This window comes from Oncorhynchus kisutch, linkage group LG19, assembly GCF_002021735.2.
Source record: "Oncorhynchus kisutch isolate 150728-3 linkage group LG19, Okis_V2, whole genome shotgun sequence".
NCBI classification, from domain to species: Eukaryota; Metazoa; Chordata; class Actinopteri; order Salmoniformes; family Salmonidae; genus Oncorhynchus; species Oncorhynchus kisutch.
The window spans coordinates 1,910,814-1,923,644 of record NC_034192.2 but is presented as its reverse complement, the minus strand read 5'-3'; the positions used below and the strand labels follow the sequence as shown (position 1 = coordinate 1,923,644).

The 12,831-nt window shown below is 42.7% G+C and overlaps 1 protein-coding gene across 1 annotated transcript in view; it reads left to right on the top strand.

Annotated features, from left to right (window-relative positions):
* Positions 1-12,831, top strand: part of LOC109884983 (ankyrin repeat and sterile alpha motif domain-containing protein 1B) — a 332,614-nt gene that overhangs the window by 235,564 nt on the left and 84,219 nt on the right. The window contains 2 exon segments of the mRNA XM_031798152.1: positions 4,290-4,954; positions 5,281-5,406. Of these exon segments, the coding sequence (XP_031654012.1) occupies positions 4,290-4,954; positions 5,281-5,406 (791 nt within the window).

Here is a 12,831-nt window from a genome sequence, read left to right as displayed (position 1 = left end):
CCAAGCTTGTAGCGCCATACCCAAGAAGACTCAAGCCTGTAATCGATGCCAAAGGGGCTTCAACAAAGAACTGAGTAAAGGGTCTGAATACTTATGTAAATGTGATATTTCAGTTTTGTATTTAAAAAAAATATATATACATTTTCTAAAATGTCTTAAAACCAGTTTTTTCTTTGTCATTATGGGGTATTGTGTATACTGCCCTACCTAGAAGAAAGGCAGTAACTGCTAATTTGGTTGAAAATGAGTTAATGCCATTTTTCTCATATTAAATACATGCTTAATCATGTGGATAAGTATCCTTCCTCTATTGAATTGTGTTTTGAAGAAAATGGGGGGGGGGGGGGGGGGGGTCATGTTAGCAGTAACTACACAAAGTTATTGTTAAACCAAGGTAAATAAAAGCCATTTTTCTCAGATCCCCTCTATGAACAGTTACTGCCTCTGCTTGGTAAAGCAGTATAGATTGATGAGGAAAAGTAACTATTTAATCCATTTTAGAATAATGCTGTAATGTAACAACATGTGGAAAAAGCCAAGGGGTCTGAATACTTTGTGAATACACTGTATACACACACACACACACACACACACACACACACACACCAGTCCTTTATCCATTTCCTGGCACCAGCATCTCCCCTGATGTATCCAGCTAATGACTCATCTTTTTATGTATTTATAGATTATAAATTATAAGATGCATATGTGCATAACATTTATCCAATTATATTATTAGAACCAACAGACTCATGTGGGATACAGTAACATTAGGTCTCCCTCTCAGAGCTTTACTGTGTAATTATCTGTGTAGCCACCACGGTACTGTGTAAATGTCTGTGTATCCACCATGGTACTGTGTAAATGTCTAGTTATCCACCATGGTACTGTGTAATTATCCGTGTTTCCACCATGGTACTGTGTAAATGTCTGTGTATCCACCATGGTACTGTGTAATTATCTGTGTAGCCACCATGGTACTGTGTAAATGTCTGTGTATCCACCATGGTATTATACTTGGTTATACACACGCACACAGACCATGTTGTCCTGCTGATCATCGTTTTGCTCACTGATATTACACACACTGATACACACAGCTCCTTTTGGCTGAATATCTGTTTGTCTGTTTATTGAGTTTAATCTCTCTCAAATCTCATTGTGAATATGTGGTGAATATTGAAGTGTATGAAAAGAATGGACAATAAAGCTTTGGAAATTTCAATTTGAGAGAAAATATACTCCGCGACCTCAGGATGACACTGTACGTGCACGAAGACTAAGTAGAACACTGTATACCATCCCCGGGCAGAATCACACACATACACACATACATAGATATACGGGCCAGCTCTCTTTCTGAGTTAGACCAGATAGACTCTCCTCTCTCTGTCTCCCAATCCCTCTTTCACCCCACTGCACACAGAGACAGTGGCTGTCTCTCTCAAAGCATCCATTTGGCTCTAAGTACACCTCACAGAACTCAGTCAATGGGCCAGACACACTGACACATCACACATGTGCTCTCTCTCTCTCTCACTCTCTCTTTTCTCTCGCTCTCTCTCTCTCTCTCTTTTCTCTCTTTCTCTCTCTTTCTCTCTCTCTTTTCTCTCTCACTCCTTCTTTTCTCTCTCTCTATTTTTTCTCTCTTTTCTCTCTTTCTCTCTCTTTTCTCTCTCTCTCTTTCTCTCTCTCTTTTCTATCTCTTTCTCTCTCACTCTCTCTTTTCTCTCTCTCTTTTCTCTCTTTCTCTCTCTTTTCTCTCTCTCTTTTCTCTCTTCTCTCTCTCTCTCTTTTCTCTCTCTCTTCTCTCTCTATTCTCTCACACACACACACAGTGATGTTGACCAGGCAGCCGTGTCAGACCTCTGTTAGGAGATGTGTAGTGTGTACGTAGGAGCCTGCATCTTGACAGGGCAGCAGCAGATGTATGTTTCCGTCTATCATTCTTCTCTCTGTCTCTCTCTTGTTTTTAACCTTTATTTGAACTATCTCTGTTAATCCTGATTCTGATGTGTTTTTCTCTAGTTTTAACATAGATCCTCTTTCCTCTGTATTGCTGTGTGTTTTTCTAGATTGGTATGGATATGGTTATGTTATGGTATGGATATGGTTATGGTTATGGTTATGGTATGGATATGGTTATGATATGGATATGATTATAGTATGGTTATGGTATGGGTATGGTATGGGTATGGTGTGGATATGGTATGGGTATGGTTATGGTATGGTTATGATATGGTTATGGTATAGATATGGATATGGTTATGTTATGGTATGGGTATGGTTATGGTATGGTTATGATATGGTTATGTTATGGTATGGATATGGTTATGGTTATGGATATGATTATAGTATGGTTATGATATGGTTATGTTATGGATATGATTATAGTATGGTTATGATATGGTTATGTTATGGTATGGATATGGTTATGGTATGGATATGGTTATGATATGGGTATGGTTATGATATGGATATGATTATAGTATGGTTATGATATGGTATGGATATGGTTATGGTATGGATATGATTATAGTATGGTTATGTTATGGTATGGATATGGTTATGGTATGGATATGGTTATGATATGGATATGATTATAGTATGGTTATGATATGGTTATGTTATGGATATGATTATAGTATGGTTATGATATGGTTATGTTATGGTATGGATATGGTTATGGTTATGGTATGGATATGGTTATGATATGGATATGATTATAGTATGGTTATGGTATGGTTATGGTATGGTTATGGTATGGGTATGGTATGGGTATGGTGTGGATATGGTTATGGTATGGTTATGATATGGTTATGGTATGGATATGGTTATGTTATGGGTATGGATATGGGTATGGTTATGGTATGGTTATGGTATGGATATGGGTATGGTATGGTTATGGGTATGGGTATGGATATGGTTATGGTATAGATATGGTTATGGTATGGGTATGGGTATGGTTATGGTATGGATATGGGTATGGGTATGGTTATGGATATGGTATGGATATGGTTATGGTGTGGTTATGGTTATGGTATGGATATGGATATGGATATGATTATAGTATGGTTATGGTATAGATATGGTTATGGTATGGATATGGTTATGGTGTGGATATGGTTATGGTTATGGATATGGTTATGGTATGGATATGGATATGGTTATGGTATGGATATGGTTATGGTATGGATATGGCTATGGATATGGTTATGGTATGGATATGGTTATGGTATGGTTATGATATGGATATGGGTATGGTTATGGATATGGTTATGGTATGGTTATGATATGGATATGGTTATGGTATGGATATGGGTATGGATATGGATATGGGTATGGTTATGGTTATGGTATGTATATGGTTATGGTATGGATATGGGTATGGTTATGATATGGGTATGGTTATGGATATGGTTATGGATATGGTTATGGTATGGGTATGGTTATGGATATGGTTATGGTATGTATATGGTTATGGTATGGATATGGTTATGGTATGGATATGGATATGGTATGGGTATGGTTATGGATATGGTATGGGTATGGTTATGGATATGGTTATGGTATGTATATGGTTATGGTATGGATATGGTTATGGTTATGGTATGGATATGGTTATGGTTATGGTATGGATATGGGTATGGTTATGGATATGATTATGGTATGGTTATGGTATGGTTATGATATGGATATGGTTATGGTATGGATATGGGTATGGTTATGGTATGGGTATGGTTATGGATATGGTTATGGTATGGTTATGGTATGGTTATGATATAGATATGGTTATGGTATGGATATGGTTATGGATATGGTTATGGTATGGATATGGTTATGATATGGGTATGGTTATGGTATGGATATGGGTATGGTTATGGTTATGGATATGGATATGGTTATGGATATGGTTATGGTATGGATATGGGTATGGTTATGGATATGGTTATGGTATGGTATGGTTATGGATATGGTTATGGTATGGATATGGTTATGATATGGGTATGGTTATGGGTATGGATATGGATATGGTTATGGATATGGATATGGATATGGTTATGGTATGGATATGGATATGGTTATGATATGGTTATGGTATGGATATGGTTATGGTGCACCTTTTACTGAGAGAGAGAGAGAGAGAGAGAGAGAGAGAGAGAGAGAGAGAGATCTCAAAAGATTGGTTACAGTGTGCAACCAATCTGTGGGTCTGTGTATGTATGTTGGACCTGGAATGTGTGTGTGGTGCACTCCAACATTACCTTGTGTGTGTTTTCTCTCCTCAGACGACGGGCCGTACCAGCAGAACCCTCCCCCCGCCTCTTCCAATACATTCCTACTACCAGACGACCGACGACAGAGCCTCATCCCTGTAGAGTTCTCCGGCCTCCTCCACGGCTCCTCGCCGGCCTGCGAGACGCCCGACACACCCTACCACCTCTACACCTCCAACAACAACCCCAAAGCCCGAAAACACACCCCCTCAGACCCCCACACCAGCCCGGTAACCACCCTCGGTAACCATGGCAACCTCACTTCGGTAACCCAGACCCCTGAATTAGGAATTGGACTGCCACCGCCCCTCATTATCCCTCACACAGGAAATGAGGCGAAGGCTCTGAAGACCCCCAAAGACCCCATCAAAGACGACAGACCCCCCAAACCTCAGGTAGTCTATCGCACCATCTTCCACACCCGGGTTAACCAGAACCCCCAGAGCGTCTTGCCCTCCTCCTCCTCGCCATATGGTTGGAACGGGGAGGCGGTGGTGGTGAGGGGGGGTGTGTCGGGAGCTGGCGGACCTAGGGAGGGGGCACCGGGGTCTGGGTACGAGGACAGGGCCTTTACCCTGGGCAGGATGAGATCCATACCTCGCAGTGTGCTGGATCTAAAGCTCTCCAAGTCACTGTCCAAGTCTGACTCCAACCTGGTGGCTGTGTCACCCATACAGGTCTGTTGTTGTGTTTATATCCCCTTTTCATGGAGAAACAGTGCTGTTATTTTGACCATTCCCTCTTTATCTTGTGTGAAATGTCAGGTGTAATATTAATTGCGGTTAAAAGTACTGCCCCAGGCTTATTACACTGAGAGGGTGGGTCTTGGTAAATGTAACCGTTTGTTTGGTTACCATTGGGGGAATGACTGTTACAGAACCTCACCTTAGAATTTGCTTCAAGCCACAGACAGTTGTCCAATTTGATAAATGATATTGATCCAATTGATGGATCCATTGTTAAACGTAGATGTAATGGAAAGTGTGTTGACTGTCTCTTTCAGGAGGAGTACCACTGGGGGTCGGGGGCCAGGGGCCAGGGGCCGAGAGGAAGCCCTAGCCCAGGGGACACCACCAGTCCTGGGGGCCAGCTAGAGAGAACACCCTCCTTCACTGCTGAATGGGAGGAGGTGAGAGAAGCACGTGCTGTGGCTGCTGTTCAGTCAGATAGAAATGTCATGTCTAGAACTTAAACAAAGCAGAAATGACGTGGTCTATTAAGACGTCGTCAATTATCTGAGTCTGTTCTACACAATTAGTTTCTGGTCCAAAAGAAAAATGACAGGAATGTCCAGGTTACTTTACTTTCTCTTCTATAAAGTTAAAAATAATAAAAAGTGAGAGAAAATTAAGAAAAGAGATTGAATAAGAAAAAAGGTTTGAAAAATGCATACCGTGATGGAGAGAGAGAGATGGAGAGAGAAAGTAAATGCATCACAAGAAAAGCATTAGCGGTGGCGTGTGTGCTAGCTCGGCGGTGGTGGTGAAGTACCTCTGACATACTTTTAAGCATGATTGTGATCCACGTGTTTATTTCCATTGGTGAGAAATATTATACACACTGACTCACAGCCAAATTATCTTCTGGTCACTATTCACACTATTCACACTGACTCACAGCCAAATTATCTTCTGGTCACTATTCACACTATTCACACTGACTCACAGCCAAATTATCTTCTGGTCACAATTCACACTATTCACACTGACTCACAGCCAAATTATCTTCTGGTCACTATTCACACTATTCACACTGACTCACAGCCAAATTATCTTCTGGTCACAATTCACACTGACTCACAGCCAAATTATCTTCTGGTCACTATTCACACTGACTCACAGCCAAATGATCTTCTGATCACTATTCACACTATTCACACTATTCACACTGACTCACAGCCAAATTATCTTCTGGTCACTATTCACACTATTCACACTGACTCACAGCCAAATTATCTTCTGGTCACAATTCACACTGACTCACAGCCAAATTATCTTCTGGTCACAATTCACACTATTCACACTGACTCACAGCCAAATTATCTTCTGGTCACAATTCACACTATTCACACTGACTCACAGCCAAATTATCTTCTGGTCACTATTCACACTATTCACACTATTCACACTGACTCACAGCCAAATTATCTTCTGGTCACAATTCACACTGACTCACAGCCAAATTATCTTCTGGTCACAATTCACAATGACTCACAGCCAAATTATCTCTGGTCACAATTCACACAGACTCACAGACAAATGATCTTCTGATCAGTGTTCACACAGACTCACAGACAAATGATCTTCTGGTCACTATTCACACAGACTCACAGACAAATGATCTTCTGATCAGTGTTCACACAGACTCACAGACAAATGATCTTCTGATCAGTATTTACACAGACTCACAGACAAATGATCTTCTGGTCACTATTCACACAGACTCACAGACAAATGATCTTCTGGTCACTATTCACACAGACTCACAGACAAATGATCTTCTGGTCACTATTCACACAGACTCACAGACAAATGATCTTCTGGTCACTATTCACACAGACTCACAGACAAATGATCTTCTGGTCACTATTCACACAGACTCACAGACAAATGATCTTCTGGTCACTATTCACACAGACTCACAGACAAATGATCTTCTGGTCACTATTCACACAGACTCACAGACAAATGATCTTCTGGTCACTATTCACGCAGACACACACCAGCACTAATGCTTTTCTTGGGTGTATTTGGAGAGGTGACCGATGTTAAGATGTGCAGGAAAAGGATTCCAACTTCATACCCAGGAACTCACCCAGGAACACATCCAGGAACACACACACGTTAAGCCACCTCTTCCATACACATATGATCAGCCTATACAATTCATTAGAAAGATATCAACTTCACTAATTGCCACTTTACAGTCCAAAACATCATTATTAGTGTAGAGCCTTGTTCTAGACTGGATTCTGCACTCCTGAACATAGCAACAAAACACTTAAGCTGATTGGCTAATATACTGGGTGTGTTTGACATGTGTGATCTAATTGATGTGTATGATCATATAGCGTTTTCACATGCTGTATAGTAGGTCTGTGATGATCCCAGTTTATTAGATGCTGTATAGTAGGGCTGTAATGACCCCAGTTTATCAGATACTGTATAGTAGGTCTGTGATGATCCCAGTTTATCAGATGCTGTATAGTAGGTCTGTGATGACCCCAGTTTATCAGATGCTGTATAGTAGGTCTGTAATGACCCCAGTTTATCAGATACTGTATAGTAGGTCTGTAATGACCCCAGTTTATCAGATACTGTATAGTAGGTCTGTGATGACCCCAGTTTATCAGATGCTGTATAGTAGGTCTGTGATGATCCCAGTTTATTAGATGCTGTATAGTAGGGCTGTAATGACCCCAGTTTATCAGATACTGTATAGTAGGTCTGTGATGATCCCAGTTTATCAGATGCTGTATAGTAGGTCTGTGATGACCCCAGTTTATCAGATGCTGTATAGTAGGTCTGTAATGACCCCAGTTTATCAGATACTGTATAGTAGGTCTGTAATGACCCCAGTTTATCAGATACAGTATAGTAGGTCTGTGATGATCCCAGTTTATCAGATGCTGTATAGTAGGTCTGTGATGACCCCAGTTTATCAGATGCTGTATAGTAGGTCTGTAATGACCCCAGTTTATCAGATACTGTATAGTAGGTCTGTAATGACCCCAGTTTATCAGATACTGTATAGTAGGTCTGTGATGACCCCAGTTTATCAGATGCTGTATAGTAGGTCTGTGATGATCCCAGTTTATTAGATGCTGTATAGTAGGGCTGTAATGACCCCAGTTTATCAGATACTGTATAGTAGGTCTGTGATGATCCCAGTTTATCAGATGCTGTATAGTAGGAGTGTGATGACCCCAGTTTATCAGATGCTGTATAGTAGGTCTGTAATGACCCCAGTTTATCAGATACTGTATAGTAGGTCTGTAATGACCCCAGTTTATCAGATACTGTATAGTAGGTCTGTGATGATCCCAGTTTATCAGATGCTGTATAGTAGGTCTGTGATGACCCCAGTTTTTCATATGCAGTATAGTAGGTCTGTGATGATCCCAGTTTATCAGATGCTGTATAGTAGGGTTGTGATGATCCCAGTTTATCAGATACTGTATAGTAGGTCTGTGATGACCCCAGTTTATCAGATGCTGTATAGTAAGTCTGTGATGATCCCAGTTTTTCACATGCTGTATAGTAGGGTTGTGATGATCCCAGTTTTGTTCATTAGCGATGGTTTGCCATACATTGCAAACGCCATACAAATCTATAGAGGCTGAATGATGATGATAATTTACCTACAGATTCTTCTATTCATCTACAGTAATTATACATAAAGGGTCATATTTAATTACCTGCTTCGGGAAAACAGAATGGGAGCACTGGGAAAAGGAAGGGACTACACTTTATCTAGAAAACTATGTGGACACCTATTCAAATTAGTAGATTTGTCTATTTCAGCAACACCTGACAGGTGTATATAATCGAGCACACAGCCACACAATCTCCATAGACAAACATTGGCAGTAGAATGGCCTTACTGAAGAGCTCAGTGACTTTCAAGTCAGTTTGTCAAATTTCTGCCTTGCTAGAGCTGCCCCGGTCAACTGTAAGGAGTGTTACAGTCAAGTGGAAAAGTCTAGGAGCAACAATGGCTCAGCCACAAAGTGGTAGGCCACAAGCTCACAGAACAGGACCGCTGAAGCGTGTAGTGCGTAAAACTTCTATTCCTCGGCTGCAACACTCACTACTGACTTTCAAACTGACTCTGGAAGCAACGTCAGCACAATAACTGTTTGTCAGGAGCTTCATGAAGTGGGTTTCCATGGCCGAGCAGCCACACACAAGCCTGAGATCACCATGCGTAATGGCAAGCGTCGGCTAGGAGTGGTGTAAAGCTCCCCGCCATTGGACTCTGGAGCAGTGGAAGCGCGTTCTCCAAGAGTGATGAATCACACCTCACCATCTGGCATTCTGACGGACACATCTGGGTTTGGCGGATTCCAGGAGAACGCCATCTGCCGAATGCATAGTGTCAACTGTAAAGTTTGGTGGAGGAGGAATAATGGTCTGAGGCTGTTGTTCATGGTTTGGGCTCCTTAGTTCCAGTGAAAGGAAATCTTAATGCTACAGCATACAATGACATTCTAGATGATTATGTGCTTCCAACTTTGTGGCAACAGGTGTGGAAGAACTTGACTAGCCTGCACAGAGCCATGACCTCAACCACTTCAAACACCTTTGGGATGAATTGGAACGCCGACAGCGAGCCAGGCCTAATCGCCCAACATCAGTGCCCGACCTTACTAATGCTCTAGTGGCTGAATGGAAGCAAGTCCCAGCAGCAATGTTCCAACATCTAGTGGAAAGTTTTCCCAGAAGAGTGGAGGATGTTATAGCAGCAAAGGGGGGGACCAACTCCATATTAATGCCCATGATTTTGGAATGAGATGTTCGACTAGCAGGTGTCCACATACTGTTGGTCATGTATTTGTTATATTGTGAGAAGAAATGCAAGAGACAGTTCTGCTATAGCAAGAGGATGTCCACAAGGGAAGGCTCACTAAGGAACTGTATGTGCTTATATGGATAGTGCTCTTAAACAGGCAATCTGCTGTTGATACATCCATTTTTAGACTTATAAATCAATTATATCTACCCATTTGATTCTTGAAGAATATAACTTATAAATGCCTCATGAGCTTAGTTCAACTGTCATACCCCATCAGAACCCAGAATATAAGCTTGTTTTACTCCAGTGTTTGTAAACAAATGAAATGTAACAAGTACGATATAGCCTCAAAACATGGTTAAAACTATCATTTTGATATCTGTTCAGTCCATAGCTCTGTGTATGAATTGAAGTGGCTGTAGTTCTCCAGCCCCATCCCTCAGCTTGTTACAGAACCAGTGGTGGGAAGAGCGCTTTCTAATTGTTTCAGCTGCAGATTTCTCCTTTAAATTACAAAATGACTGTTTTCCTGACCCTGAAAAGGATGCAATGCTGTAAACAAGTGTAGGCTACATGGGATCCATTCACTCTTAGATATGTTGCTAACTTTAGAAAATAGTGATCTATTGCTTTTGTACGCAAACCCAATTCGGGAATCACAATTTTCCCATTCCATAGACCACTTTAAAATGAGGAATTGTGTAATTTGGGGGAGCTCTCTGATCTTAGATCAGTGAGTCGGCAATCATGTGGTAGCCCCCATAGGCAGTCATTGAGCCTGTCAGATGTATGGTGCTGCGCTGCACAGTTGAGTGCTTAACAGCAGGTCTAGGGTCAGATTCCTGCTGTGGAATCCTCCTGTAGACTAGCTTAAAGGCAGACAGAGGCTTCTGAAGCCGTAACCTAGATGGTTACTCTTTTTATCTCTTTCTCTCTCTTTCATGCTTTCCCATCCATCTTCTCCCCTCCTTTTTCTCCCTCCCCTTCTTCCTCCAAATCTCCCCTTTCCTCCTTCAGCCTCCTCTGTCCTCCTCGCCTGTCAACTCAATAAAATTCAAAGGTGATTGATTGCCATTCATTAGAATTTATAACGACCATGTCACCAATTTACATATAGGCAGCTAGAGATACAGCATGAACATTTTCTAAATTGCAACTCTCTCTCTCTTTTCTCTCTCTCTCTTCTCTCTCTCTCCTCTCTGTCCTCTCTCTCTTCTCTCTCTCCTCTCTCTTCTCTCTCCTCTCTGTCCTCTCTGTCCTCTCTCTCTTTTCTCTCTCTTCTCTCTCTCCTCTCTCTGTCCTCTCTCTCTTCTCTCTCTCCTCTCCTCTCTCTCCTCTCTCTCTCTCCTCTCTGTCCTCTCTCATCTCTCTTCTCTCTCCTCTCTCTTCTCTCTCTCCTCTCTGTCCTCTCTCTCCTCTCTCTCCTCTCCTCTCCCTCTCTCTCCTCTCTCCTCTCTCTTCTCTCTCTAATCTCTGTCCTCTGTCCTCTCTCCTCTCCCTCCTCTCTCTCTTCTCTCTCCTCTCTCTGCTCTCTGTCCTCTCTCTTCTCTCTCTCTCCTCTCTCTCTGCTCTCTCTCTCCTCTCTCTCTCCTCTCTGTCCTCTCTGTCCTCTCACCTCTCTTCTCTCTCTCCTCTCTCTCTTCTCTCTCATCTCTCTCTCCTCTCTCTTCTCTCTCATCTCTCTCTCCTCTCTGTCCTCTCTCTCTCCTCTCTCTCTTCTCTCTCTCCCTCTCTTCTCTCTCCTCTCTGTCCTCTCTCTCTTTCTCTCTCTCCTCTCCTCTTCTCTCTCTCTGTCCTCTCTCTCTTCTCTCTCTCCTCTCCTCTCTCTCTCCCTCTCTCTCTCCTCTCTGTCCTCTCTCATCTCTCTTCTCTTTCTCTCTCTTCTCTCTCTCCTCTCCTGTCCTCTCTCTCCTCTCTGTCCTCTCTCTCCTCTCTCTCCTCTCTCTCCTCTCTCCTTCTCTAATCTCTGTCCTCTCTGTCCTCTCTCCTCTCTGCCCTCTCTCTTCTCTCCTCTCCCTCTCTCTCTCTTCTCTCTCTCTTCTCTCTTCTCTCTCCTCTCTGTCCTCTCTCTTCTCATCTCTCTCTCCTCTCTCTTCTCTCTCATCTCTCTCTCCTCTCTGTCCTCTCTCTCTCCTCTCTCTCTTCTCTCTCTCCTCTCTCTTCTCTCTCCTCTCTGTCCTCTCTCTCTTTTCTCTCTCCTCTCTCTTCTCTCTCTCCTCTCTCTGTCCTCTCTCTCTTCTCTCTCTCCTCTCCTCTTCTCTCTCCTCTCTCTCTCCTCTCTGTCCTCTCTCATCTCTCTTCTCTCTTCTCTCTCTTCTCTCTCTCCTCTCTGTCCTCTCTCTCCTCTCTCTCCTCTCTCCTCTCTCTAATCTCTGTCCTCTTCTGTCCTCTCTCCTCTCTGCCCTCTCTCTTCTCTCCTCTCCTCCTCTCTCTCTTCTCTCTCTCTTCTCTCTTCTCTCTCCTCTCTGTCCTCTCTCTTCCTCTCTCTCTCTCCTCTCTGTCCTCTCACCTCTCTTCTCTCTCTCCTCTCTCTCTTCTCTCTTCTCTCTCATCTCTCTCTCCTCTCTGTCCTCTCTCTCTCCTCTATGTCCTCTCTCTCCTCTCTGTCCTCTCCCGACTTCCTCTGTCCTCTCTCTCCTCTCTGTCCTCTCTCTCCTCTCTGTCCTCTATCTCCTCTCTGTCCTATCTCCTCTCTCCTCTCTGTCTCCTCTCTGTCTTCTCTGTCTTCTCTGTCTTCTGTCTTCTCTCTGTCCTCTGTCTTCTCTGTCCTCTCTGTCCTCTCTATTCTCTCTCCTCTCTCTGTCCTCTGTCCTCTCTCTACTCTCTCTACTCTCTCTCCTCTCTCTTTCCTCTCCTCTCTCTCTCCTCTCTGTCCTCTCTGTCCTCTCTCCTCTCTTCTCTCTCTCCTCTCTCCTCTCTCTCTTGTCTATTTTCTCTCTCCTATCTCTTCTCTCTCTGTCCTATCTGTCCTCTCTCTCTTCTCTCTCTCTTCTCTCTCTCCTCTCCTCTCTTTCTCCTCTCTATTTCCTCTCTGTCTCTC